The sequence below is a fragment of the Cervus canadensis genome, chromosome 5, assembly GCF_019320065.1.
Source record: "Cervus canadensis isolate Bull #8, Minnesota chromosome 5, ASM1932006v1, whole genome shotgun sequence".
NCBI classification, from domain to species: Eukaryota; Metazoa; Chordata; class Mammalia; order Artiodactyla; family Cervidae; genus Cervus; species Cervus canadensis.
The window spans coordinates 82,861,457-82,886,518 of NC_057390.1; the positions used below are offsets into that span (position 1 = coordinate 82,861,457).

Consider the following 25,062-nt stretch of genomic DNA (forward strand, 5'->3'; position numbering starts at 1 on the left):
TCCAATATTTTGGCCACCTGATGTGAAGAACTGACACATTTGAAAAGACCTTGATGTTGGGAAAGATTGAAGGCAGGAGGAGAAGGGGACGACAGAGGATGAGATGGTTGGATGGCATCACCAATTCAATGGACATGGGTTTGGGTAGACTCCGGGAGTTGGTGATGGACAAGGAGGCCTGGCATGCTGTGGTTCATGGGGTCGCAAAGGGTCGGACACGACTGAGGGACTGAACTGAACTGCACTGAGAGTGGGGGAACTGTGAGCATGAGTGCGGCCATAACCAGGAGGGATGGCTGGGATCTCCACTAGGAGGGGCTGCCTGGGAGCCTCCAGGATGATTCGCCAGGATGGTGCGGAAGAGGGTGCAGATGAGGGAGACGGTGGCGGGGAAGGCTCCCCCTCCTGGCCACAGCAGGAAGAGCCACTCCACCAGCTTGGATCTCTGACCTGGAGAGTTGGGGGCGCGTGGAGTGAGGAAGCTGCGGATGGTGAGCATCTTGGGGATGTAACTTGGGGAGTGGCAGTGGAACGCCCAAGTGGAGGTGTCTGCTTGCGTGTTAGGTCTGGAACTCGAGAACCTGCGTCAAGGTGAGAGTTACGACTCCACAGACAGGCGTGTAGAAGGCCTGGGGAAAAACCCTGCAGGAGAGACAGGAGAGGGCACCGGGAGGGGTGGGGTGGGGGAGGCAAAGGGCACGGAGGAGGGGCCCCCACAGCAGAGCCCAGAGGACACAGGTGAGAACTGAAGGGGCCACAAGGGGGCAGAACACGACAGACCTGAAAGTTCAGAGCCACTGCGCTGGGTTACCCCAGGCTCAAATGCCAGCTCCTCCCCTTGCTGGCTGTGTGACCTCCCGGAAAAAGCTGGCTTAAAGCTCAACATTCAGAAAACCAGGATCTCTGCATCCGGTCCCATCACTCCATGGCAAGTAGATGGGGAAACAGTGGCAGATTTTATTTCTGGGGGCTCCAAAATCACTGCAGATGGTGACTGCAGCCATGAAATTAAAAGACGCTTTTACTCCTTGGAAGGAAAGTTATGACGGACTGAACTGACCTTCAGGAAGCGACTTAACCTTTCTGGGCCTCCAGTCCCTCGCTTGTAAAGGGATGGTGTGAGGAGCGAGTGAGTCAGTATATGAAAAGTACTTGGAATAGTGCGTGAAAGTCACTCAGTCGTGTCCAACTCTTTGCGACCCCATGGACTTACAGTCCAAGGAATTCTCCAGGCCAGAATACTGGAGTGGGTAGCCTATCCCTGCTCCAGGGGATCTTCCCAACCCAGGGATCGAACCCAGGTCTCCCGCATTGCAGGCGGATTCTTTACTAGCTGAGCCACCAGGAAAGCCCAAGGATACTGGAGTGGGTGGCCTATGCCTTCTCCAGCATATCTTCCCATCCCAGAAATTGAGCCCAGGTCTCCGGTATTGCGGGCAGATTCTTCACCAGCTGAGTGACGTGACGTATCAATGTTAGGGAAAAGAAAGCAAAGGCCCAGTGTCTCAGGGACATAGTGTCAGGGGATGAGGTGGGGAAGAAGCCAGACTGCGGGGGAAACAGGCAGGGATGGGGGGACGGGAAAGGTGGTGGAAACTGCAGAGGGCTGGATGGGCGGAGCAGGGAGAGATGAGCTGGCAGACAGGAAGGGATGTCGCCCCTCCAAGGACAAAACCCAGGAAGGACAAAGAAACCCAGCCCAGCGCCTGGGAAACCTCCTGGGGGCCCAAGCCCTGACCCGACCCCTGCCTGGTGCCCTGGCAACGCAGGCTGATGGGTCACGAAGGCTGATCCTGCCTGCCCTCCCTCCGTCCTCCCCACAGCCCTCCTGCCCCAGGTGAGACCACTCGGGCCCAAACCGCTCGCTTCCTAGGAACACGGATTCTTGAGTCCCCAGACAAGCAGGGGCCCATGGGGCTGGGGGGAAATGCTTGGAGATCCACGGTGTCCACGAGCCACGTGGCCCCACTGACCACACTTCGAATAGCAGAGGCTGGTGGGACCTGGAGGGCTGGGCCAGGGCCAGGTCGGGGCAGAGGTGCCCTGTGAGGGGGACAGACTCACCGCTGCCCCCCAGCAATAGTGGGGGCACCCACAGAGAGGGGGAGCAGGAAAGCACCCCGGGGAGCAGGTGCAGGCCTACAATGCCTGCAGCCGCCCGCCCCTGTGCCCTCTGGACCTGGCACGTCCCCCTCGCCCTCCGCCAACCACATCCCCCCTCCTGCAACCTGCTGTATCCCTTTTCCCCCTGGCCTCCCCTGGCTGCCCTCCTCCTTTGCCCCCTTCTCCAGCCTCATGGGGCAGCGCTCAGCCTCCTCTCCCCTTGTCTACACCTGTTTCCTGACTTCAGATCCCACCTACCCATCAAAGCCCCCGAAAGGGCTGTCTCCAGCTTAGTCAGGCCTCCTCCCTGAGCTCCTGTCCCACCTTCTCACCTGCCTGTCCAGCTCCTGCTTGTTCACGTGCTAAGTCACTTGCAACCCCATGGACTCTAGCCCACCAGGCTCCTCTGTCCGTGGGGATTCTCCAGGCAAGAATACTGGAGTGGGTTGCCGTTTCCTCCTCCAAGGGATCTTCCTGACCCAGGGATTGAACCTGTCTCTCCTGCATTGCAGGCAGACTTTTTACCACTAAGCCATGGGGGAAGCCCACCTGCTTGTGTACCCAGCAGGCACCTCAAAGGGAACCTGCCCAGGACAGGCCTCTCGTGTGTCCCTCCGGGCACCCTGCTCTGGCTACGTCCTCTGACTCTCAGCTCACACCACAGGCGGCCCTGGAGCTAATCCCATCCGCTTTGTCTTAAAAATCCAGACAGGACGTGGCCGCACCCGCCACCCCTCCGTTGCCCTCCCCATCTGAGCAGATCACATCATGTCACCTGGGCACCTGCAACTGCCTCTGAGCGGATCTCTGGCCTCCACCAGGGCATCCCGGCCAATGGCTGACACGTGGAGAAACAAGAGTGCTCCTTTGACAATGGAAGACTGATCCCAAACTCCCCACGTTCCTCATCCCATAACAGAGAACAAAAGCCAAACTCTCTCCCTGGGGTTGCAAGGCCCCACGCAACCCTCCACGCACAGACACCGCCCCCCACCCCGCCCACTGACCTGATCCTGTCTCCCACCCCTCGTTCTGCTCTGACCGCACAAAGACAACGGCGGTTCCTGCCACAGGGCCTTGGCACTTGTCTGGCGGCCGCCAGAAACGTGCTTCCTTCCTTTAATCGTGTGCTGTGTCCCCCAGTTCCTCCTCCCATTCCTGGGAGAGAGCCCTTCACTGACCACACACCGCAAAGAGCCCATGGCCTTCCTGGCGCCCCCCTCCTGCCCTGGTCTTGTCCAGAGCGAGGCCACCGCCTGATGTACCGCAGAGAGGTGAGTCCCGGGTCAGCGGGCTTTCTGTCTCACCAGCACATGCTCTGCGCCAGGGCCTGGTCTCCCCGGAGCCTGGACCAGCAAGGGTACACAGCAGGGCTGGGATTAATGGCCTCCCGGCCCCAGGCCTCACCCCTCCTCCAGACGGCTAGGTCTGCCTTGCCTGGGCTCAGTGTTTTTGACCCTGGACAAGCTCCCCGACTCCCTCCTGCTCTATCCTTCCCAGGTGCATGGAGGGGGCTCCTCCCCAGCCCCCTACTCCCCCCTCTCCGGAGACAATCACACTTCCTCTCTGTGACCTTGGAACACAGGACCCTAACTCTGTGCTCCCGGACCCCGGGCTCCCCCCATTCAGTCACGCCATGATCTGTCTTCTAGCTACCTCTGCTGGCAGCAACCAGGGATGAGGAGTTGGGTCCTGCCCAGAAGGGGCTGGCAGTGTCCCCGGAGAGGGCCTATGAGCAAAGGGACACCATCCTAGCACAGCCCACAAAGGGCATCGCAGAGCATGGCTGGCTGGCACCAGCTGTCTGAAGCCCTGAGGGGCACCCAGTGGGGGTGGTGGGGGCAGAGGGCGCCGCCTGAAGTCAGGCTCCACCATCTGCAGACTGAACTCCTGTGAGCTTGGGTTGTACACAGCGGAGAGGGACTTGGCTGGGCTCAATCCTCTCAACTGAAAGAGGCTTCAGAGCATCCCCAACCCTCCCCCAGCCAGCCCTTGTGACAGAAGCAGCAGGCTCCCGGGTCCCAGCTAGATCCAGAACCTTCTGAGCAGCATTGAGACGCCACAACAGAGGAGAAGGTGCACATAGGAGTCACCAACGCAGCTTAGCAAGCGGCAGCCTGGGGTCCTCAGCCTCCATGTGGCCAGCACTTCCCGCCGCAGCTCCAGGGCTGGGCCCTCTGCCCTGAGCTCCTCAGGGGCCAGGACGGCCATCTACCTGGTAGATGCAACTGCTCTTCAATCGAAATTAAAACAGAAACGCAGAATAGAAAGCCAAACGGCTCTCCCTCCCACCACTCTGATTTCACTTCTGCATTTGTGATACCCTGTCTTTATCCAGATGGACCCATATTTCTAGATCACTTATGTCACTGTAACCACCGAGCACATATAATTTTCTGTTTGGCTCTTTCATTTCCCATTACTCTGGAACCAGCTTCCCGTGTTGCGACACAGCCTGCATATTTACCATGTGTAATGACTAGTTAGTACTCCACTGGGTCCATACCCCGTGATTTATTTTAACCATTCCCCTTCTGCTTGACATTTAGGCAATTCCCAGCTCTAGCTCGACTTGGAGATGGAAGGCTGAGTCCCCTGTTAAGAGATTTTGGAAAGAATGGGAGGATGCAGCCTGTCAGCTGGCGTCCGGGGAGACATTCCACCTGCAGGGGACATGGAGGAAGCAAGTCACGGAGGCCTGCGTCCACATGTCACTCACAGGCACAACCACAAACCCGACAGACAGCAACCCCCTCGCCACCCTGGTCCGTCCCCCTCCGGCTGGCTCCATATCTTTCCATGGCTCCCCGTGACCTGACCGCTGGGGCAAGTAGACCCCCCTGAGCCTGGCGCTCCAGGGCCTGCCCCAGCCCTTCAGACTCCTCTCTTCTCTCCCACCAGGTGGTTCACGCACCATCTCTGCCATCACCCCCCACCCCCAGACCCACACAAGGCCCGGGCTGACCTCTGCCTCGGCGCGTAGTGTCTTGTCATTGCTGTGCCGGCAGAGGTCACTGGCTCTATGGGAGGGGACCCTGAATTGCAGCATGTATCAATTTCCATGGTGTAAATACCAAAAGCTGATTCTGAGCTACCAAAGCGATGTCACTGGATGTCATGGAATTGCAAAGAGATGCCCAGTAACATGCAACAAATGTAGAGAGCCCCAGACGCACGGAAAATGATAGCAACATGTAATAAGATAGACTTTTGAGTATTGATCATGCTTCTCTTTAATATAATTTATTAAATGGCAAGTTTATGTAATTTAATTTTTAGTAGAAAGGCAAAAGGGCAAAGTGGTTGTCTGAGGAGGCCTTACAAATAGCTGAGAAAAGAAGAGAAGCAAAAGGCAAAGGAGAAAGGGTAAGATATACCCATCTGAATGCAGAGTTCCAAAGAATAGCAAGGAGAGATAAGAAAGCCATCTTAAGGGAACAATGCAAAGAAATAGAGAAAACTGAAGATACTAAGGGAAACTTTTTTGTAAAGATGGGCACAATAAAGGACAGAAATGGCAAGGACCTAACAGAAGCAGAAGAATTAAGAAAAGGTGGCAAGAATACACAGAACTGTACAAAAAAGGTCTTAATGACCCAGATAATCACAATGGTGTGGTCACTCATCTAGAGTCAGACATCCTGGAGTGTGAAGTCAAGTGGGACTTAGTAACCATCACTAGGAACAAAGCTAGTGGAGGTGATGGAATTCCAGCTGAGCTATTTCAAATTCTAAAAGATGATACTGTTAAAGTGCTGTACTCAATATGCCAGCAAATTGGGAAAACTCAGCAATGGCCACAGGACTGGAAAAGGTCAGTTTTCATTCCAATCTGAAAGAAGTGAAGTGAAGTCGCTCAGTCGTGTCCGACTCTTTGCAACCCCATGGACTGTAGCCTACCAGGATCCTCAGTCCATGGGATTTTCCAGGCAAGAATACTGGAGTGGGTTGCCATTTCCTTCTCCAGGGAATCTGAAAGAAAGGCAATGCCAAAGAACGCTCAAACTACCATACAATTGTGCTCATTTCACAAACTAGCAAGGTAATGCTCAAAATTCTTCAAGCTAGGCTTCAATAGTACGTGAACCATGAACTTCCAGATGTTCAAGCTGGATTTAGAAAGGGCAGAGGAATCAGAAACCAAATTGTAACCACCCACTGGATCATAGAAAAGGCAAGGGAATTCCAGAAAAACACATACTTCTGCTTCACTGACTATGCTAAAGCCTTTGACCATGTGAATCACAACCAACTGTGGAAAATTCTTAAAGAGATGGGAATACCAGACCACCTTACCTGCCTCCTGAGAAACCTGTATGCAGATTAAGAAGCAACAGTTAGAACCAAACATGGAACAACAGACTGGTTCAAAATTGAGAAAAAAGTATGTCAAGGCTGTATGTATACTGTTACCCTGCTTACTTAACTTATATGCAGAATGCATGAGTGCATGCTAAGTCACTTCAATTGTACCAACTCTGCAACCCTATGAACTGTAGCCCACCAGGCTCCTCTGTCCATATGATTTTCCAGGCAAGAATACTGGAGTGGTTGGCATGACCTCCTCCAGGGGATCTTCCTGACCCTGGGATTGAACCTGAGTCTCTTATGCCTCCTGCACTGGCAGATGGGATTTTTATCACTAGCACCTCCTAGGAGCCCCCATATGCAGAGTGTATCATTCAAAATGCTGGGCTGGATGAATCACAATAGAATCAAGATTGCCTGGAGAAATATCAACAACCTCAGATATGCAGATGATACCACTCTAATGGCAGAAAGCAAAGAGGAACTGAAGAGCCTCTTGATGAAGGTGAAAAAGGAGAATTACAAAGCTGGCTGAAAACTCAACATTAAAAAAACTAAATCATATCATCTGGTCCCATCCCTTCATGGCAAATAGATGGAGAAAAAGTGGAAACAGTGGCAGATTTTATTTTCTTGGGCTCCAAAATTACTGCAGATGGTGACTGCAGCCATGAAATTAAAAGATGCTTGCTCCTTGGAAGAAAAGCTATGACAGACTTAGTGCATTAAAAAGTAGAGACATTACTTTGCCAACAAAGGTCAAACTGTGATGCCGGAGAAGACTCTTGAGAATCACTTGGGTGGCAAGGAGATCAAACCAGTCAATCCTAAAGGACATCAACCTTGAATATTCATTGGATGGACTGATGCTGAAGCTGAAGCTCCAATACTTTGGCCACCTGATGTGAAGAGCCGACTCATTGGAAAAGACCCCGATGCTGGGAAAGATTGAAGGCAGAAGGAGAAGGGGGTGACAGAGGATGAGATGGTTGGATGGCATCACCAACTCAATGGACATGAGTTTGAGCAAACTCCAGGAGATAGTGGCAGACAGGGAAACCTGGCATGCTGCAGTCCATGGGGTCGCAAAGAGGTGGCCATGAATTAGCAACTGAACAACAACATCAATAATTGTTAACAATGGCTGTAATTAACAATGCTCAGTGCTATGGGTTGCATTGAGCCCCCTTGCCCAAAATTCATATGCTGAAGTCCCAATCCCCATTACCTCAGGAGTGATGAAGGCTACATGAGATCTTAAGGGCGGACCCTGATCCAATCTGACTGGTGTCCTTTTAAGAAGAGAATAACACACACATAGATCGAGGGACAACCACAGGACCACACTGTGGGAAGGTAGTCATCTGCCAGCTAAGGAGAGAGATCCCAGGAGAAACCAAACCTGCCAAGAACCTGATCTTGGACTTCCAGCCTCCAAAACTGTGAGAGAGCAAGCGTCTGTGTGCAAGCCATCCACTCCGGGGTGCTTTGTTGCGGTGGCCCTAGCAAGTGAAGACACTCAAAAAATTCCTGAAAATGTACTAACCGACTCCCAAGTGGGTACTTGCTGGCTCCAGCTGACCATTACTGACCATCTACCACTTTCCTGTTTCCTGACTTGATCATGGATCCCTCAAGAGTAAGGTCCTGCCTCACTCAGAGGTCATCAAAACACTTTTTAGAAAGAGCCAGAGAGAAAACATCTCAGCTGCACACACAGCACAACCTCTGTCGCAATACATAAACAAGCCACGTGGCCATGTGCCGGAGGAAGCATCCAGTGGGTGCTGAAATGTAGATTTCATATCATTTCTGTGTATCATGAAATTTTATTCTTTTGATACATTTTTAAACATTCTTAGCTCAGAGTCTGTAAAAAATAGGCATCGGACCAGATCTGGCCCCGGGGGCTGGTGTTCTGACCCCTGACCTTCAGTACGTCCCTCCCCCAGCAGAGGGAGGAGGGCTCGGTTAATGTTTGATGAACCAGGGAGGGATGGAATGAAGGTCCACCAGCCTGCCTGGCATTTCAGTCAGCCAAGTCCCCTTCCGGGCAATGTCAGGAATCTTTTTTTAATGCAAAATGTTTTTCTAATGTGCCAAGGGAAAAAGAGCTTTCTGAAATATAAATCAAATCTCTCTCTGCAAGGCAGACCCATCCCCTCCTTGCTGCCTCTAACATTCTAAGTGATATGTCGTAGAAATAAAATCCAGTAACTCTTCCATTAATAACTTCTGTTTACCGAGCGCCTCAAAACTATGTCACATCAAACCTAAGGAGACAGAACTGCTGATCACTGGTTCCCGGGGGGTGGCTGGGGCAGAGGGGATGAGGGGAGGGGCTGCTGATGGGTGACGAGGTCTCTTTCTAAAGTGGGTTGTGTTACCCAACTCTGTGACTATCCCAAAAACCACTGAAATTGTATCTCTGTAAAGCTGTTTGAAAAACACACCAGGACTGGAGTCGCCTAATTCTCACGGTGACAGTTTCTAAATCCAGTCTTTGCTGCTGCTGTCCCTGCAGGGGACAGGAGGGAGGCCCCCTGGCGCCCATCTGCAGGCCTTCCCAAGAGGAGTGCATCGTTGCGGGGGCGGGGGGGGTCCCTGGGGTCCCACAGGAGAGGCTGCCCACCCCAAGGGGAGCGAGGGGAGGCACAGCGAGATCTCACACAGGCAGCCAGGCTTCGAGGCACCTTCTGGAAACAGCTGGAGCCTTCCCATTTTCCACCCCTGAGGGCGGGGCACTGCGCCCATTACTAAACCTGGGATTCAACCTTCCTGGTGCTTCATTGAGAGCTTATTTGTGGGACTCAGGCAGAAGCCAGCCAAGAATGGCTCCCAAGCCTGGGCCAGTGATGACTTTCTCTGATTTACATACAGGGAAGCAGGCCACAGGCTCACGGTGGCAGGGACAGGGCAGAGTGCAGCCCGCCCACCGCACCAGGTACACAGGGAAGGCAGGACGAGGACACGGGCCCCCGGACAAGGTCCCTGAGCAGCAGGAGCAGCTCCAGAAATGCTTCTTGGGACCAGCATGGCGGCCTGGGTGCCCGGCCTCCCAAAAAGGAGAACCATCACTCCCAAGGGGTAAAGGGATGGAGCGTGGCCATGGGGCCAGGACACGTGAGTTCCAGTCCTGGTCGGCCACTGTTTTATCTAAGTCCGGTTCCCAGCAAGGCAGGTGACCTGCCTGTGCCTCAAGGCTGTGTCTGTAAAATGGATCTAATTCTCCCTGCCCCAGGGTGATTGTGGATGACAGGAACTCAGGGCTGTTGTGAACTCATTGGCTTACTTAAGGGAATAGTTTGGGTGTGGACTTCAGGCATGGCTGGATCCAGAAAATGAAGTCTCAACACTCTGTTTCTCTGAAAATCAGCTCTTCTCCCGTGTGTGGGGTGCACTGTCAATACAGGCCTGCTTCATGGTTGCAAGGTGGCTGCAGCAGCCCCAAACCCTCTGTACCCTAAACCCCAAGGCCTGGGGGAAAAACAGGGCCTCCGCTAGTTCAAATCAAATGCAAGCCCTAAGCCTGGCCCTGGCTGGCAGTAAACCAGATCCTCTTTTCAAACCATCTGCCCACGGTGACTGTGGTCACAGGACTTTGACTGTGAGCAACCAGGGTCATCAGTGGCCTCTGGTGGGAGGAGGGGGTAACCAGCCTTCCAAGGCTCTACCCACCCCTAAAGCAGATTCCATCTTGCAGAGCCAGGAGGGACAGCAACACCGCCCGCCACGTCACAGAGGGTGCAGAGTTAGAGGTCTTCTCTGGGTCACGGGAAGCCTCAGGCAGGGCTTAAACTCTCCGGTCAAGGGCCACACCCAGGAAGCCTCAGCTCCAACCCCCAAACTTGGAGGGCCCTGCTGTCTCCACACCGGCCTGCTACCAGCCTGGCCTCAACCCCTCACCTGGCTTGTCCCCAGGTGAGTGTGGCCAAACTGCAAATTTGCCCTGCTCACGTCACGAGCAGTGATGGGTCACACCTGGCCAGCCTACACTTGCCCCAGAACGCTGCTCTGATGGTACCATCTGGATGTGGGAGGATGGGCATCCTTGGACTCTGATTATGAGGACAAGCCAATTCTGGAAAGTTACATGACTACCTCGCCATTGACCCCCCTATGACTCCCTTTAGACATAAGGTGTCCTTCCATCCTGCCCTCCACGCCTGCTGTCCCTCCCAACTTCATACCTACTTTCAGGTGATTCCTTACAGCTACATCCCTGAGGGTCACTAATTCACCAGCCATGTCTAATCGTACTAAGCAGGTTATTTTTTAAAGCTGTAAGAGCTTGAATCCCAGTAGTATTGTATTCTTAGAAATTCTAGCTGGTTCTTTAAAAATCGGCCTGTTATTTCTTTATAGTTCTGTTCTTTGCGGTTTGATTCACTTTTGCCTTTGATCACGTGTGTGTCAGTCGTTCAGTCATGTCCAACTCTGCAACCCCGTGGACTGTAGCTCACCGGGCTCCTCTGTACAAGGGATTCTCCAGGCAAGAGTACTTGTTATCTTATTAATCCACATTCTTGAGATGCTTATACCCATTGTTCCTACAGTCATGTGGCTTGTTTCTTTGAATGTTTTTTTAAAAATAGTATTTTATTTAACTTTATTTTATTTGACTCCATCGGGTCTTAATTGCAGTACCCCAGCTTCTCTCTAGCTGTGGCGCACAGGCTTAGTTGCCTTGCCACATATGGGATCTTAGTTCCCCAGACCAGCGATCGAACTCACATCCTCTGTATTGGAAGGCGGATTCTTGACCACTGGACTGCCAGGGAAGCCCTTCCTTGTACGTTGTTATGTGGGAACCACGCACAGCTGGGTTGGGGGTATGCATCTCCAAGTTTCTAGACCACGCAGGCCTACCTAGGGTTTTGCCTTTTTCAGAGTCCAGAAAGATCAACACCCTCATCCTCTCCCCAGGGCTAGTGGGATTATTAGACTCTATTTCTGTTCAACTTCCTGCTTTGTGCAGATGTTTTGGTTCTAACTCCTCCTATGGTGCAGATCAACCCCTCCCAGCTAACCCAAGGGTGTTTGGTCCTTTACCCTGATTTCTCTAAGGAACCAACAAGAGAAATTGTTGGTTCCTTAGAGAAACCAACAGGGCTTTTCCAAGCAGTCTCCCAGGGTCACTGTCTTTGTTCCCAGCATCTGAGAATCTTCCTTTCTTAGGAAGTCAGCAGCCATTTAACTTTTGTTTATCACTGGGAGGTGTCTGAAGCAGGAGGGTTTTCAGGCACCATCTTGCTGGAGCCACACTTTAATCTTTAGAGCCAAACTATGGTTTATCCAGTAGTCATGTACAGATGTGAGCACTGGACCATAAAGGGTGTGCGCCGAAGAATTGCTGCTTTCGAACTACAGTGTTGGAGAAAACTCTTGAGAGTCCCTTGGACAGCAAGATCAAACCAGTCAATCCTAAAGGAAATCAACCTTGAATATTCATTGGAAAGTCTGACGTTGAAGCTGAAGTTCCAATACTATGGCCACCTGATGTGAAGAGCCAACTCATTGGAAAAGACACTGATGCTGGGAAAGATTGAAGGCAGGAGAAGAGGGCGACAGAGGATGAGATGGTTGGAAGGCATCATTGACGCAAAACTCACGGACATGAATTTTGAGCAAACTCTGAGAGCTAGTGAAGGCCAGGGAAGCCCAGTGTGCTGCAGTCCATGGGATCGCACACAACTGAACAAGGTGGTTGTAGTTACTGAATCCACTCCAAGGAATGACTGCCCAGAGAGTACAGCAGGAGGCGGAGCCCCCTCTACAGAAGGGGATGGAGTAGATAGGGTCCAAGCAGAGTCTTTGCTGGTCTGAATGGGCCAAGCCATGCAATTGTGTGGCCTCAAAGCTGCGGTCACTCACTGAGGGGCTGGGATTGTCTTGCTCTGCAGTTAAGACATTATCAGGATCTTGATCCTACTGAACAGCACCCTGGCCAGAAAGGGAAAGTGAAAGTCGCTCAGTCGTGTGACTCTTTGCGACCCCATGGACTGTATAGTCCTTGGAATTCTCCAGGCCAGAATACTGGAGTGGGTAGCCTTTCTCTTCTTCAGGGGATCTTCCTGACCAAGGGATTGAACCCAGGTCTCCCGCATTGCAGGTGGATTCTTTACCAGCTGAGCAACCAGGGAAGCCCAAGAATACTGGAGTGGGTACCCTACCCCTTCTCTAGCATATCTTCCCGACCCAGGAATCAAACCCAGGTCTCCCACATTGCAGGCAGATTCTTTACAACTGAGCTATCAGGGAAGCCCCTCCCTGGCCAGAGGGCACTTATAAATACCATCTCTGCAAGGAGCCAGTCCTCAGGCTGGATCAAAGGCCAGGCAATGCCTGGCAGGCAAGGGGGGGCTCCCACCACTGTTATGGCAGCCAGGCTGGGCCACACCAAGGGAGCAGAACCCCAGGGATCAGGAGTGATTAAATGTGCCTCCTATGTAAGTGTTGGGGCTCAGTACATCTGGAGCCCAATCAGAAAGCACATCCAGGGAAACCGGAAAGTGGGATCCAGGCTACTAGGTTTTTTAAAGCCCATGGGTGATTATAATGTCCACCAGAGTTGAAAACCACTGGTTTGAACCATATAAAGTCCATCCCAATGTCAAATGTTTCAGAATCTCCCAAGGTAAACTCATTAAAACTGTGGGCTCCCTAGTTTCACCACCAAGATCAATGCAGCAAAGGCAGTTCAGGCCCAGTGGTCTGACTACACTGATGCAGGTCCTCCAAGTGAAGTATGGGGGCTGTATCTGAGGGCTCCGGCAGCCAGCATAGGTGGATCGCAAGAAAAAACATGACCTTGGGCTGCCCGCGTGGAGGCTAATAGTTGATGGTCCTTAGAGCACAGCTGCCTGGAAGTATCTGATGGTGTTTTGGGGATAAAAGGCAAAGCTCCCCAAAGAGACTCCTCCAGGACATAGAACACACTTCTAACCACTCCAAACGCCAGCACAAATTCAATGGCATCCACCAGCCACTCCAAGGGCATAATCCTTGGAGGTTGTATGATAAGATAGTTGTGTCTCTTGTGACTTTGTGGACTATAGCTCACCGGGCTCCTCTGTCCATGGGATTCCCCACCCAGGGACTGAACGTACTACTTCTGCACTGGCAGGCAGATTCTTTACCACCGAGCTACGAGGGAAGCCCAAACTCCAAGACAGAAGTGGCTAAAATGTGTGCCTTCTAAGTGAACATTCTTCATAGGAGTACAGGGAAGGAATCTCAGTGCAATGAAGCAGAAGAAAAGCAGTTGGGAAGACTCATCTGTAACCCCACCTCCAGCAGGGAAAGCAGTATCTCCACACTCCTAAATGCTCCCCCGCAACCAGCATCCCCATCGCTGTCTCCCCTGGTTTGGCTCCAGAACTGCATCCTCATCTAATTGGGATTTACTTAGGCACCCAGCTTCGGCCTGAGGGGTAAACCTAAACCTCACAGGGAGGGCTTTGCCCTCAGCCCCACCTCCGACACCCGGCGGGGAGCCTGCCATTTGCTCAATGAATAACTGTACATCACCAGTGGGGATACAATGAGTAATTCATTAGTTTAAGAATGCACAGGTGAAGGGAAGTGGGATTGCCCCAGGAAAGGGCATTTACAGACAAGAGGGACAGTCTGATGAGGGCCAGCAAAGCAAAACCTAGTCCAGGAGACCCAGGCCCTGAGGTGGCTCACCCGAGGCTGTGAGCCAAGTTCAACTCCCTTGTTCCTGGTTTCACAAACCCATGTGCAGTTCGGCAGATGCTTCGGGGCATCACCCTTCAAGTGAACCTGTTTCCCACAACTTGTGCTAGAACAGCCACGACAAAGCCCCCTCCCCAGAACTGCAGAAAGCAAACGAACCCCTACACAATATTTATGAAATACTTTCTAGTTTTTTCTTCCTAGATTGAAACACAAGTGTTAACAAGGAACTGACACAAGAACAGTTTTATTGAAATCACTGAACACTTGTGCAGTACTCAATATTAGGATTTTGAGACGTTTTAGACAAAATCTGTTTTCCCTTGAAACAGATGAAGAAACCGGATCCTAATTGGTGGAAGTTAATGCTTGTATCACACAGCTAATGGGAGGTAGAATCCTAAAATTTGCTTCCAACTTCCACCTGTACCTAACCATGCCAGCTAAAGTGTTTATTTTTGTGTTGCCTACGTTTAAGGACCATATAATCTGGATTAACTTTACAACAATAATTTAAAAGATAGAGAAGGATCCCATATTACAGAAAATTTTAAATCGACTATTTTACCATTTATACAAGGAAGAAAACTGACAATAGGACAGGCCAGTGGTCAGCCAACACACAACACAATGTGTTAACAAACAGCCGAGAGATTGATGGGTGTCACTTATTTCCTTCCATATTACATCTTGCCTTTTTTGGAGGGAGGAAGGAATAAAAAGGCAGATTGATTCAAACCAGCCCTATTAAATATACCAATTAAGTTTATAGTTTCTTTTCTGAAATTAATATTTGAGTGGAACATGTACTAATTATTCACATAACACTAGTTTTCTACTGCAGTTTAAGAATCCAGCAGATGATGCTAAGGTTTACGCAAATCCTAGAAGTCATTGCACTGAATGGTAACTACTCAATTATGAACTGGAAAATAATACTGGGTAATTATTTCAAAGTATAAACTACAGATATAATATTAAAAAAACATAGATAGTAGAAAACTTTTCTAACTTATAAGTATAAATGGTTAAGTCAACAGTACCTACTTACAAATTTCACAAAATCAGAATAAACACTCAACTTTTAGGAGGGGACATTTCAGTCCTGCCTTTACCACTTAATAGGCCAAAGATATTATATAGGTGGGTCCTATCATTCAAGGGTGATTTCAAAACCAACTTACAATGTTAATATTATATCTTGGATCCCTGCTAAGAAGACTCTTCAAGGATCTTTCATACTAACTTGAAGTTGAGGAACATACAATTTGAGAAACTAAATGATACAGCCCCTCCCGCACACCCAGGTAACCTACAGTGAGCCTGGATCTGAACTTTAGTTCCTAGAGATCTCTCATCTCTTATCCTGGGATACTCAACCTGGGCTCTACAACAGGACACCAACCTGTGTTCAAGGGGGCACCACCTGGCTGATACTAATACCTAGGCGTGCACAGGATTGAGTCAAAAAAGCGCTTCAATTTAATTCATTCAAGAAAAGAAGAAAAATAACATGCTTAGTTTACATAGGCTTAACCTACTCTGGTCACCTAGTAAATCTTGAATTGGCTCCCACTATTGGTAAATAGAATACTTTTGCATTTGGTGCAGAAACCAACAAATTTAGGTAAAATCAAGCCTTTACCCTGACAGTTCAAACTATGTTTATTTGTGTGTAAAGTGCCAGTTTTATATACAAATCATAAGTAAACTTTAAAATCTGCTCAGAAGCAGTGAGTCTGATGTCTTCCTACAGTCTTGTGGCAGTTACTCTTTAATCTTTCCGGATCAAACTCGCTGGAGTCCCTACACTTGGAGGCCAAGAAAGCGGCTGTTAAGAGGCAAAGTAAGTCCTGTTCAGCTAGCCTGCTTGCAAAAGCCAAACACGGACCAAGATCTTTCAAGAACTTGAGTAGCTTTTGACTACTTTCCATCTAGGTGACCCCACTAGCATTAACAGGATTGATTTTGAGGTAGCTACACAGTGCTAAAGATGCCATTAGTGAACATGATGGACAATTCATGGTGTAGCTCGTTGATATGGTTCAAGTAGCTGATTTTTTTCTTTTTTGATGAGAAGGAAAAAAAAAAATCAGCAAGGTAAGAGCACATCTTCAGGTCACTTAGAAGTCGGCATCCAAGGTAAAGGAATTCTCCGTCGGACTTGACATCACTCCCATCCTCTGATACTCGCCTACTCTCTTCTCAAAGAAGTTAGTCTTCCCCTCCAGTGAAATATTTTCCATAAAGTCAAATGGATTTTCTACTCTGAAAACCTGAAAAGGTTCATAGCAAAACGTAAGCACAGAACACCGGTTTCAGAAAGAACCAGAGGGCTACCCACAATACTTTACCTTGTTAAAGCCCAGCTCCAGCATAAGTCTATCTGCCACGAACTCGATGTACTGCTTCATCAAAGTGCAATTCATCCCAATGAGCTTCACAGGCAGGGCCTCCGTGAGGAACTCCTAGGGGCCAGAGCACAGCTTCTCAATAAAACGGAAGCATTAAGAGGTCTTCTAGCAAGCACAAGGCCTCCCCGTGTTACCCACCTGTTCTATCCTAACTGCATTGACGATTATTTCTTTTACTCTCTGTTCTGAAGGTTTGTGCAACAGGTGTTTGAACATAAGGCAGGCAAAGTCACAGTGCAAACCCTAGAAGAAAAAGGTTTAAGGTCACCAACAGAGCAGTAGACTTCTATCATTAATATGGAAGAGGAAACTGTTAGGCTGGCATTCTTGTTAGACATCCTATGTGGTCAGACTAAAGCATTTCAAATGTCAAGGGGAAGATGACTCAACAGCTGTGTCACCTAGGCAGGCTTGGCCCCCCAGGGCCCCCTAGAGGACAGTGAGACAGGTCTGGTCCTCACTCCTCTGTGGTTGCCAAGGAGTGGGAGGAACTTTTTCTCAGCATTCTTCCTTCCTACAGCCCTGAGCTCTAACATTCACCACCACTACTTTCAACAGGAAAGGCAAAACTCCGAATAGCCTGGTTAGTTTTTAGATTTATAACCTAATGTCTGGGAAATCAGTAATAGTAATGCAATTTCAAGTGAATCAAGTCTGCAAAAGTCTTAGTGCATTAAATCCCAAGTAAAGTTGATGGGAGTGGTTTCCCTGATAGCTCAAGGGTAAAGAATTCACCTGCCAATGCAGGAGATACAGGTTCGATCCCTGGGTTAGGAAGATCCCCTGGAGAAGGGAATGGCAACACTCTAGTATCTCTTGCCTGCAAAATTTCACGGACAGAGAAGCCTGGCAGGCTACACAGTCCACAGGGTCGCAGAGTCAGACATGACTGAGAACACACACACCCAGACAACGCTGATGGGAGTTATACAGAACATCTGGGCACCTTTACTTTCCTCTTTGGCATTTTAATCCAAGTGCATTCAAAGACATACTGGACCAGAATGGATTCACTGAGATGTTCTCTAACTAGTTGAAGTACAGAAGGATCACACAGAAGACCAGGTAGAAATAATATTACTTCCCCTAAAAAAAAAATTCCATACATAGAGAAATACCTATGTATACTGAGAATATGAGTAAAATAATTTCAGCAAATTATTTCATTCTCTGCCAAGATGCCTATGGTTGAACCCACAAGTTAAATGTGCATTTAAGGCAATCTCACATCTTGGGTTCCCTTCAGTGAACACGGGGTTGTAGGTGTTTGGGGTGCAGGTCAGCCTGTTTTCTGAATTAGACCCACCTCATCTCTGCTAATAAGTTCATTGGAAAATGTGAGGCCAGGCATCAGTCCTCGTTTCTTGAGCCAGAATATCGATGCAAAAGAACCGGAAAAGAAGATGCCTTCCACTGCGGCAAAGGCTACCACACGTTCTCCTACAGTTAAAAACAAAATATTTCTGTATCTGTCTGTGTTCATAGGAACAAACCAGTAACATCACTTAGAAAATGAAGCTCAGGGGTAAGTAGGGCCAAGGTCCCTTACCATACGTAGCTTCTTTGTCCCCAATCCAGCGCAAGGCCCAATCTGCCTTCTTCTTCACACAAGGCATCGTCTCAATGGCGTTGAAGAGAAATTCCCTGGTAGGCACACACAGATGATCAGCCATTCTAGCAAAGACTTCTAGTATCAGCTTCTAGGTAAGAGCACTGGGACCAAGACCAATTTGGGATTCAAACTGAAATGTTTTCTTTTTACTGGCTTGCTTTTTCCTCCAGTGTTTTAGAAAAAATATCAAAAATCCATTTGGTTTATGTGAATAAAATTTAGGTACCATTAGTTCATACTGAGCCCCACAACCTCAGTCTGTTACATCAAGAGCATTGATTGGTTTCATTATTTCAAGTTCAGGTGATAACAAGGTCCACAGGCCCTATCTTTAAATTCAAAGAACTGCAAAAGCTTAACTGCTAGGACTACTTAAGCTATGTTGACCATTGTCTCCCTAAACTGATGCCCTAACCGCCTACACAATATCACTGTGCCAATTATTTGGGCCCCAAATGCCGTAAGTATATAATAAAATAATTGAAGTCAATAAACTAAACAACCTGTGATTGCTTTCACTTTATAACTCTGCTACATCCTTGATCCCAGGTCAGAAGAGCAAACCAACTGGCCCTACACTCACCCAGGTCTTCCTCATTACCCTCTTCCTCCCTGCGCCTACTTCAGGAGTCCAGAGATTCCCCAGCCTGTCCCAGTGAGCTTGTTTCCATCAGACCTTGGGCTCCTTTTATTCTCTTTCCTTGCCTCTCCCTAGCTTTCAAAGCCCAACCATCAGGCCATTCTGATCCCTCCCTTCTGGTAATCTATTCCAATCATGCCCTACCTTTACTTTCTTTTCTCATTTCTGTCTGCAAACATGTTCAAATCATTTTACAACCGCCCCCCAGCCCCCACAAAGAGTTTCCTCCATCCTGCCGGCCTTTCAAGTCACCACTCATTTATTTTCCCTCTTTACTTTCTTCCACATCATCTACAAAAGGCTACTCCTCAGCTTCACCAGTTCTGTGCTACACAGGCTCTTGTCCTGAAGCTGACCTTAGTATCCAAGCTACTCAAACGCCTATTTCTAGTGCTCCCTTCCTCTCCAGTCAATCCTGACAATGTAAAATAGGCCCTAAGCTACTTACATTTGTTCTCTGTTATCCCAATATATACTATCATTTCAGGCAAATTGCTGTGTGCCTGAATTAATTTCATGGTTCACTGCTGCCTCTGTGCTATTTATTACGTAATTCCTCCACTTATATTCCTAGGTCTTATTTTCTATATTATGTTGCAAGCCCCTTAAGAGGCTGGTTTTATCTTCAACTTTGCATCCTCCACCCACTCCACCCTGCGCCAGCCTCACACTGTAAGTTGACAGATTTGCCAGACATGAAAACTATCAAATCTAAGTTTTTGCTCATCAGACAGCCTCATGGAATGTTTTCTCAGAAGGCATTAGATTGGATGTTCACTAGTATGTTTCCAGCTCTCAAAGGATGGAGTAACCTTATAACTGTTTTTAGCAATTGACTAGTAAAGTGAATTTAGGCCTGTTCTTAAGAGTAGACATGACCATGGGTGCTAGGAGTTTCTTTGACTTACTCATTTTAGAGTCATTTTTCTATCCCTATACGATTTCAAAAAGTAACAACTAGTAATCCTAAATAAATATGTTGGCATATCACCACCCAAATACTCACCTTTCTTTGGAATCTTTAATGTAAGTGTCAATGAGGAGACTATACATTTCAGAATGTATGTTTTCCATGGCAATTTGGAAGCCATAGAAACAACGTGCTTCGGTAATCTGAACTTCTTGGCTAAACCGCTCCACCTAGTGGTAAAACACAAAGATCATTTTATGGAAAATCTACCAGCAGCAATTCAGTCAAAGAACACTGGTTGCCTCACACTTCCGTTTTTGTATCATTATAAGCTAGACATAGTAATTCATTTTCATTCATTGCAAGGAGGATGCACTCAAGACATATATGCGACCAGTTATTAAAAAAAACAGCAAAGCCACAAAAAGGAGAGCAAATAGATAGTTACTAAGGTTCTGGATCTATTACTATCACTTAGTTAAGTCGCTCAGTCGTGTCTGACTCTTTGTGACCCCGTGGACTGTAGCCCATCAGGCTCCTCCGTCCATAGGATTCTCCAGGCAAGAATACTGGAGTGGGTTGCCATTTCCTTCACTTAACATTGTCTTAACATTGTTTCTGTACAGTTGGGGAAAAAAATACCATAAGGAAGAAAATAACTGCAAAGTACACTATAGAACAGAAAATGCCATAGAATATAAAACCCTGGTTTACAGATATAGATATATACATATTCAGTGTGCAAAATTTTAAAAGACAAAAAAGAGAATTGTTAGTTCTCACATAAATCTTGAGTAAAGGTACTTTTTCCGGGGGGGGGCGGGGGGCGGGGGGGCGGGGAGGGGAGGGAGACAGGGGGAACTCACCAAATTTTCATTTACTATGCCATCACTTGCTGCAAAGAAAGCCAGCACATGGGAAATAAAATATCTCTCCTCAGGCTTCAGGGCTTCCCAGTGCTGAATGTCCTTGGAAAGGTCCACCTGAAATACAGAAGTTCACAAAGGGTTTAAGCCGGCAGGACCTTCACACATATGCCTAATGGTTCAACTTTAATAAGTCTACTAGCACCACCTGATTTATATACCCCTCCCATATTCTGTCAATTTGAACATCTCACATCCTGAGTGGACAACCATTCCAAATAGGGACAGGGAGGACAGCAAAGCATATTTTAAACATGTTATAGCCGGCCCGGCTGGGGTCTTCCTCTAGAGAGGCAATGGGCAAAGGGTCTTTTAAGTCTCCTAGTTGCTGCATCTGATTACCTCCTCAGCTGTCCAAAAGGAAGCCTCAGCTTTCTTATACATCTGCCAAATATCATGGTATTCGATAGGAAAGATGACAAAGCGGCGGGGGTTTTCTCTCAGAAGTGGTTCGTCCTCCACACTGGGGGCAGATAGCTTAGGGTTCTGTTGGGAAAGGAAAATGTAAGGGGAAAAAAATGTTAAGTATAGGGCGAATCATGAAACTGTCATTTCTTTTTCAAGCAGAATACCTCCAATGATCAGAAATCCCATGGGCCTGAAGGTAAGTCGGTTGTCATACTTGGATTCTATAGGAATATAGAGAAATAGGAAATGTCCAGATGTGCAATGGTGCTGGGGAGGGAGCAGACTTTGGCGGGAAGGCAGCGCGGGCCCAGGAAAGGTGGGTAGGGTTTGAGAGCAGACAATGAGGCTTTGGCGCCAAGCAGGCTCCGCCCGCACCGCCTTGCGTGCAGCGCCCCCTCGCCGCGCGCCCCCGCCGCAGCCCACCTACTCACCGGCTCTGAGGGCTCCTGGAAGATCCTCCTCGCGGTCTTGCTGGCCAGCACGCGGGTCCCGCTGAGGGAAGGGGGCTGCAGGGAGGTGCATGGTCAGAGGCCTGCCCGCGCCCCCACCCACCCACAGGACCCCGCCGCCCTGCCCCCGACCCCCGCCCCCCGGGGCGCTCACAGTGTTCTCCTTGTCCGCTAGGCTGAGCCCCTTCAGGGGCGAGAGCTGCTGCTGCTGCGGGTCAGCGATGGTGGCGAGCGGGACGCGGACGGAGAGCATGGTGGCGAGAAGGTCAGTGCGGTGGCGCTGCGCGCGAGTCCCGAGAGCCCCTGCACGGCCCCGCGGGGGAATATTTAAAGCCCCAGGCGCCGGCCCAGTGGGCGAGGCCACTTCCCCATTGGCTGGATCCCGGCTGGCCCCGCCCACCCCACACAGATTCAAGCGCTGCGCGGGAGCTCAGTCTGGCCCCCAGGCCCTGCCCTCCCGGGACCCCCGGGCACCTGCCCCTCCCAGGCCTCTGGGGGGCCGCGAGCGCCGCCGCCCGCCTCCCCGAGGACCTCCTCGGACAAAGGCTGCAGCCCCTGCGCGCTCCGTGCGCCCTGGCGGGCTCGCGGGCTCTCTCGCGCGTCCCCGGAACGGTTTGGGATTGAATGAAGCAACGCGATTGGAGCCCGCCGGCCCGCGAGCGGGAGCGAATTCCCCACCCCCGCGGAGCCCCACCTTTCTGAAGACGTCCCTGGAACCCGGCTCTCGGTTCCGCGTAAATAGTTTTTGCAGATGAGCTTGGTACGGAGGCCCGTAAAACGCCCCTGGCTGCGAGGGAGATGTGGCTGCGGCGATCTGGATACGTGTGTGTACCCGGGTGGGGGTTCCAGGTCCCTGAGGTCCGGCAAAGGTGGGGGCTGGCCGGTGGTGACCGCCTAACGGTTAGAGCCGCGGAACTACAGGGTCCCCGGGGTGCAGTGGCTGTGTCCCTTGGACACGTCATCTGTTGTCCCCTCGCTGGTAAAACGGGCTTGTAGCCATATCTAAGCTGCGGGCTTTCTAATAAAACGAGAAGACTAAATGAGGTAATTCATGAACAATACGAAGTCCATTGTAAACCTTCAAGCTGATAACAGAGAGAGAGGGTCTTTGGTGAAGTTTCCCCCTGAAATCTCGTCCTCAACGTCGACAGTGTTTTTAAAATTGCAAACTGAGCGAAGATTCAGAGAAAAAGTTCAGAGAATGATTTAATAACTAGGACTTCATATACTGCTGTAAAAGTGAAAAGTGAAGTCCACTCAGTCGTGTCCGACTCTTTGCGACCCCATGAACTATAGCCTGCCAGACTTCTCTGTCCATGGAATTTTCCAGGCAAGGATACTGGAGTGGGTTGCCATTCCTTCTCTAGGGGATATTCCCAAACCAGGGATCGAACCCCCGGTCTCCCGCACTGCAGGCAGACCTTTTACGTCTGAGCCACCATGGAAGCCCAAATAAGCCCATTTACTGCTTACTGGGCCTCAAAGAGCTTGAAGAGGAGGTTGAAAACCTCCATTGGGGTGATGGTGGAGACATAAACTTAGTAACATTTTAATTTTACTTTACACTTGGTCTTTCAAATTTGCCATAGATTTTTGCCCTGCATGTGGCAAAACGCCAGAAATGACTGATGAGACAGAAGTGTTAGGATCCAGGAAAGAAATGATTAACCAGGATAAGCTCTAACAGCGCACACACTCAGGGCTGTCACTGAGTGAGGCTTGGACTTTGTACAATGTCTTTTCTAGATACAATACTTTAAAGAGGTGAGGGTAGGGAAGATACCCTCCCCACAGAGGTCTATTTCTTAGAGTACTGTATACTGTGTTTAAAGTATTCTCTAAGCCTGAGAAGAAAGATCAGCGACCATCACATCTCTTAGACAAAGCAACAACTAAAACTTTGGTCTCAATCATGTGTTTGAAAGCAACTCACAGACATTGTCAATTTCCCCGTTGGCATGTACCTCCAGAAAATGGGTATTTTTATTGACAGATGTGATCATAGCTTTATCAGCCATAAAACTAACAAAACTATCGAGAAGTCCTTGGTATCCTCTAATACATGACTCACATTCCGACTTCGGGTAATTCATATCCGACCTGCTCCTTTTGGTGGCTGCCCCAGACACCATGTGCTTTTTTATAAGCTCCTGCTATATAGTCTGTGCACGGGTACCATAAAGGATCACTCTGAGAGCCAGAAGCTGCGACTTCATTTTCGGCTGAACAGCCACGAGGCAGTGGGGGTGGGGGGCGGTAAGCCGCCTGCCTTACCGTCGCCTCCTCCCACCTCTGAGTCATTCCGGCATGTCCCGACTTCCCCCTACATCGGGTTTTTACTGCTCTCACTTTATAAAGGAGGAAGCAAGGGCCGAAGGCTACGTGGCCCCGCCGAGGGGTCACACAACCGAGTCAAGGTTCTGGTCTGCAGTGGCCCCGTCCGTCTCTTTGCCTGGGTACTGTAGAGAGAAAGGGCCCCGGCGGGACCAGGTCCGGCCCAGTCCCCGGAAGAGAGAATGTTCCCGGCAGCCGCCAAGCGCTGAGATCCGCCTGGGATCTTGCCCCTTTTCCCTTCCGCGCCAGTTTTGACAGCTACTCGGCGACTGGTCCACACACGGAGGCTCCGCCCCCAACTTCCGGGAGACCGTGCTCATTCATAGCTTTGGGATCCCACGCCGGCCACCGCAAGCCGCACCCCGCTTCCGCCGCCCGCCCCCCAGTGGCCACGCCCCCCGAAGTCGCACTTTTTTTTCCGCCTGGAGGCGCGTGAGATGAGGCGCAGTAACATCTACCCGGCCCCTCGCTCGCTCCACCCCCAGGCAGCAGCGTTAAGCGTCAGCCCACCCAGGGAGCTCAAGTGAGTTTCAGGGAGCTCAAGTGAGTTTCCCGATGCCGCTCATGCCTCCATATATACCTGACATCGTGCTGGAGACTGTCATAATAATACTAATGACGATGACCCTATAGCCGCTGGACCAGGCGATTTACACTTTAATCCAGAGACAGTGGGAAAATAGGTGTTTTCAGCCCTGTTCTTAGGTTGAGACTAAGGCCCGAGAGGCAAGGAGGCTGCCAAGGTCACACAGCTCCTTTCACTGCACAGCTGCAACTTTTCTTTCCCAACTTTTTATTAACAGTATTTTCAACAGGGATTTCCCTGGTGGTGGCCCAGTGGATAAGAATCTGCCTCCCAATGCAGGGGACTCGGGTTCCATCCCTGGTCCAGGAAGATCCCACATGCCTTGTAGCAACAGAGCCTGTGGGCCACAGCTACAGAGCCCACGTGCCCTGGAACCCAGAGCTCCAGAACAAGAGAAGCAGTGGCAATGAGAAGCCCCTGCTCCCAGCAACTAGAGAAAGCCCCCGCACAGCAACCAAGACCTAGTACAGCCAAAACATAAAACAATAATAAATAAATGTGTTTTTTTTAAGGAATGTATTCTACAGGGATTTCCCTCATAGTCCAGTGGCTAAGACTCCAGGCTCCCAATGTAGGGGTCCTAGGTTCAATCCCCAGTCAGGGAAGTAAATCCCACATGCCGCATCTAAGACCTCACACAGCCAGATATATATATATATTTAATATTTTCAACA

At 49.8% G+C, this 25,062-nt stretch overlaps 1 protein-coding gene across 1 annotated transcript; it reads right to left on the bottom strand.

The window, feature by feature from the left end:
• Positions 1 to 14,340: 14,340 nt before the first annotated feature.
• RRM2 (ribonucleotide reductase regulatory subunit M2) lies at positions 14,341 to 21,862 on the bottom strand. The gene is made up of 10 exons (XM_043469366.1): positions 21,623 to 21,862; positions 21,451 to 21,525; positions 20,954 to 21,097; positions 20,552 to 20,668; positions 19,782 to 19,915; positions 18,073 to 18,167; positions 17,830 to 17,963; positions 16,662 to 16,766; positions 16,464 to 16,577; positions 14,341 to 16,385 (listed from the first exon to the last, which is right to left on the bottom strand). Exons 1-10 carry the CDS (start codon positions 21,719 to 21,721, stop codon positions 16,233 to 16,235), a joined length of 1,170 nt encoding a protein of 389 aa, XP_043325301.1. The 5' UTR covers positions 21,722 to 21,862; the 3' UTR covers positions 14,341 to 16,232.
• Positions 21,863 to 25,062: the final 3,200 nt, after the last annotated feature.

Bases quoted from the DNA above. Each gene is read 5' to 3' on its own strand.
- RRM2 (XM_043469366.1), bottom strand. From the start codon at position 21,721: ATGCTCTCCGTCCGCGTCCCGCTCGCCACCATCGCTGACCCGCAGCAG. The intron at 20,669-20,953 runs GTAATCAGATGC...TCTGTATTTCAG, and splicing joins CCTTTTGGACAGCTGAGGAG to GTGGACCTTTCCAAGGACAT. The intron at 16,767-17,829 runs GTGGGTCTAATT...TTTTTCTTCTAG, and splicing joins AACTTATTAGCAGAGATGAG to GGTTTGCACTGTGACTTTGC.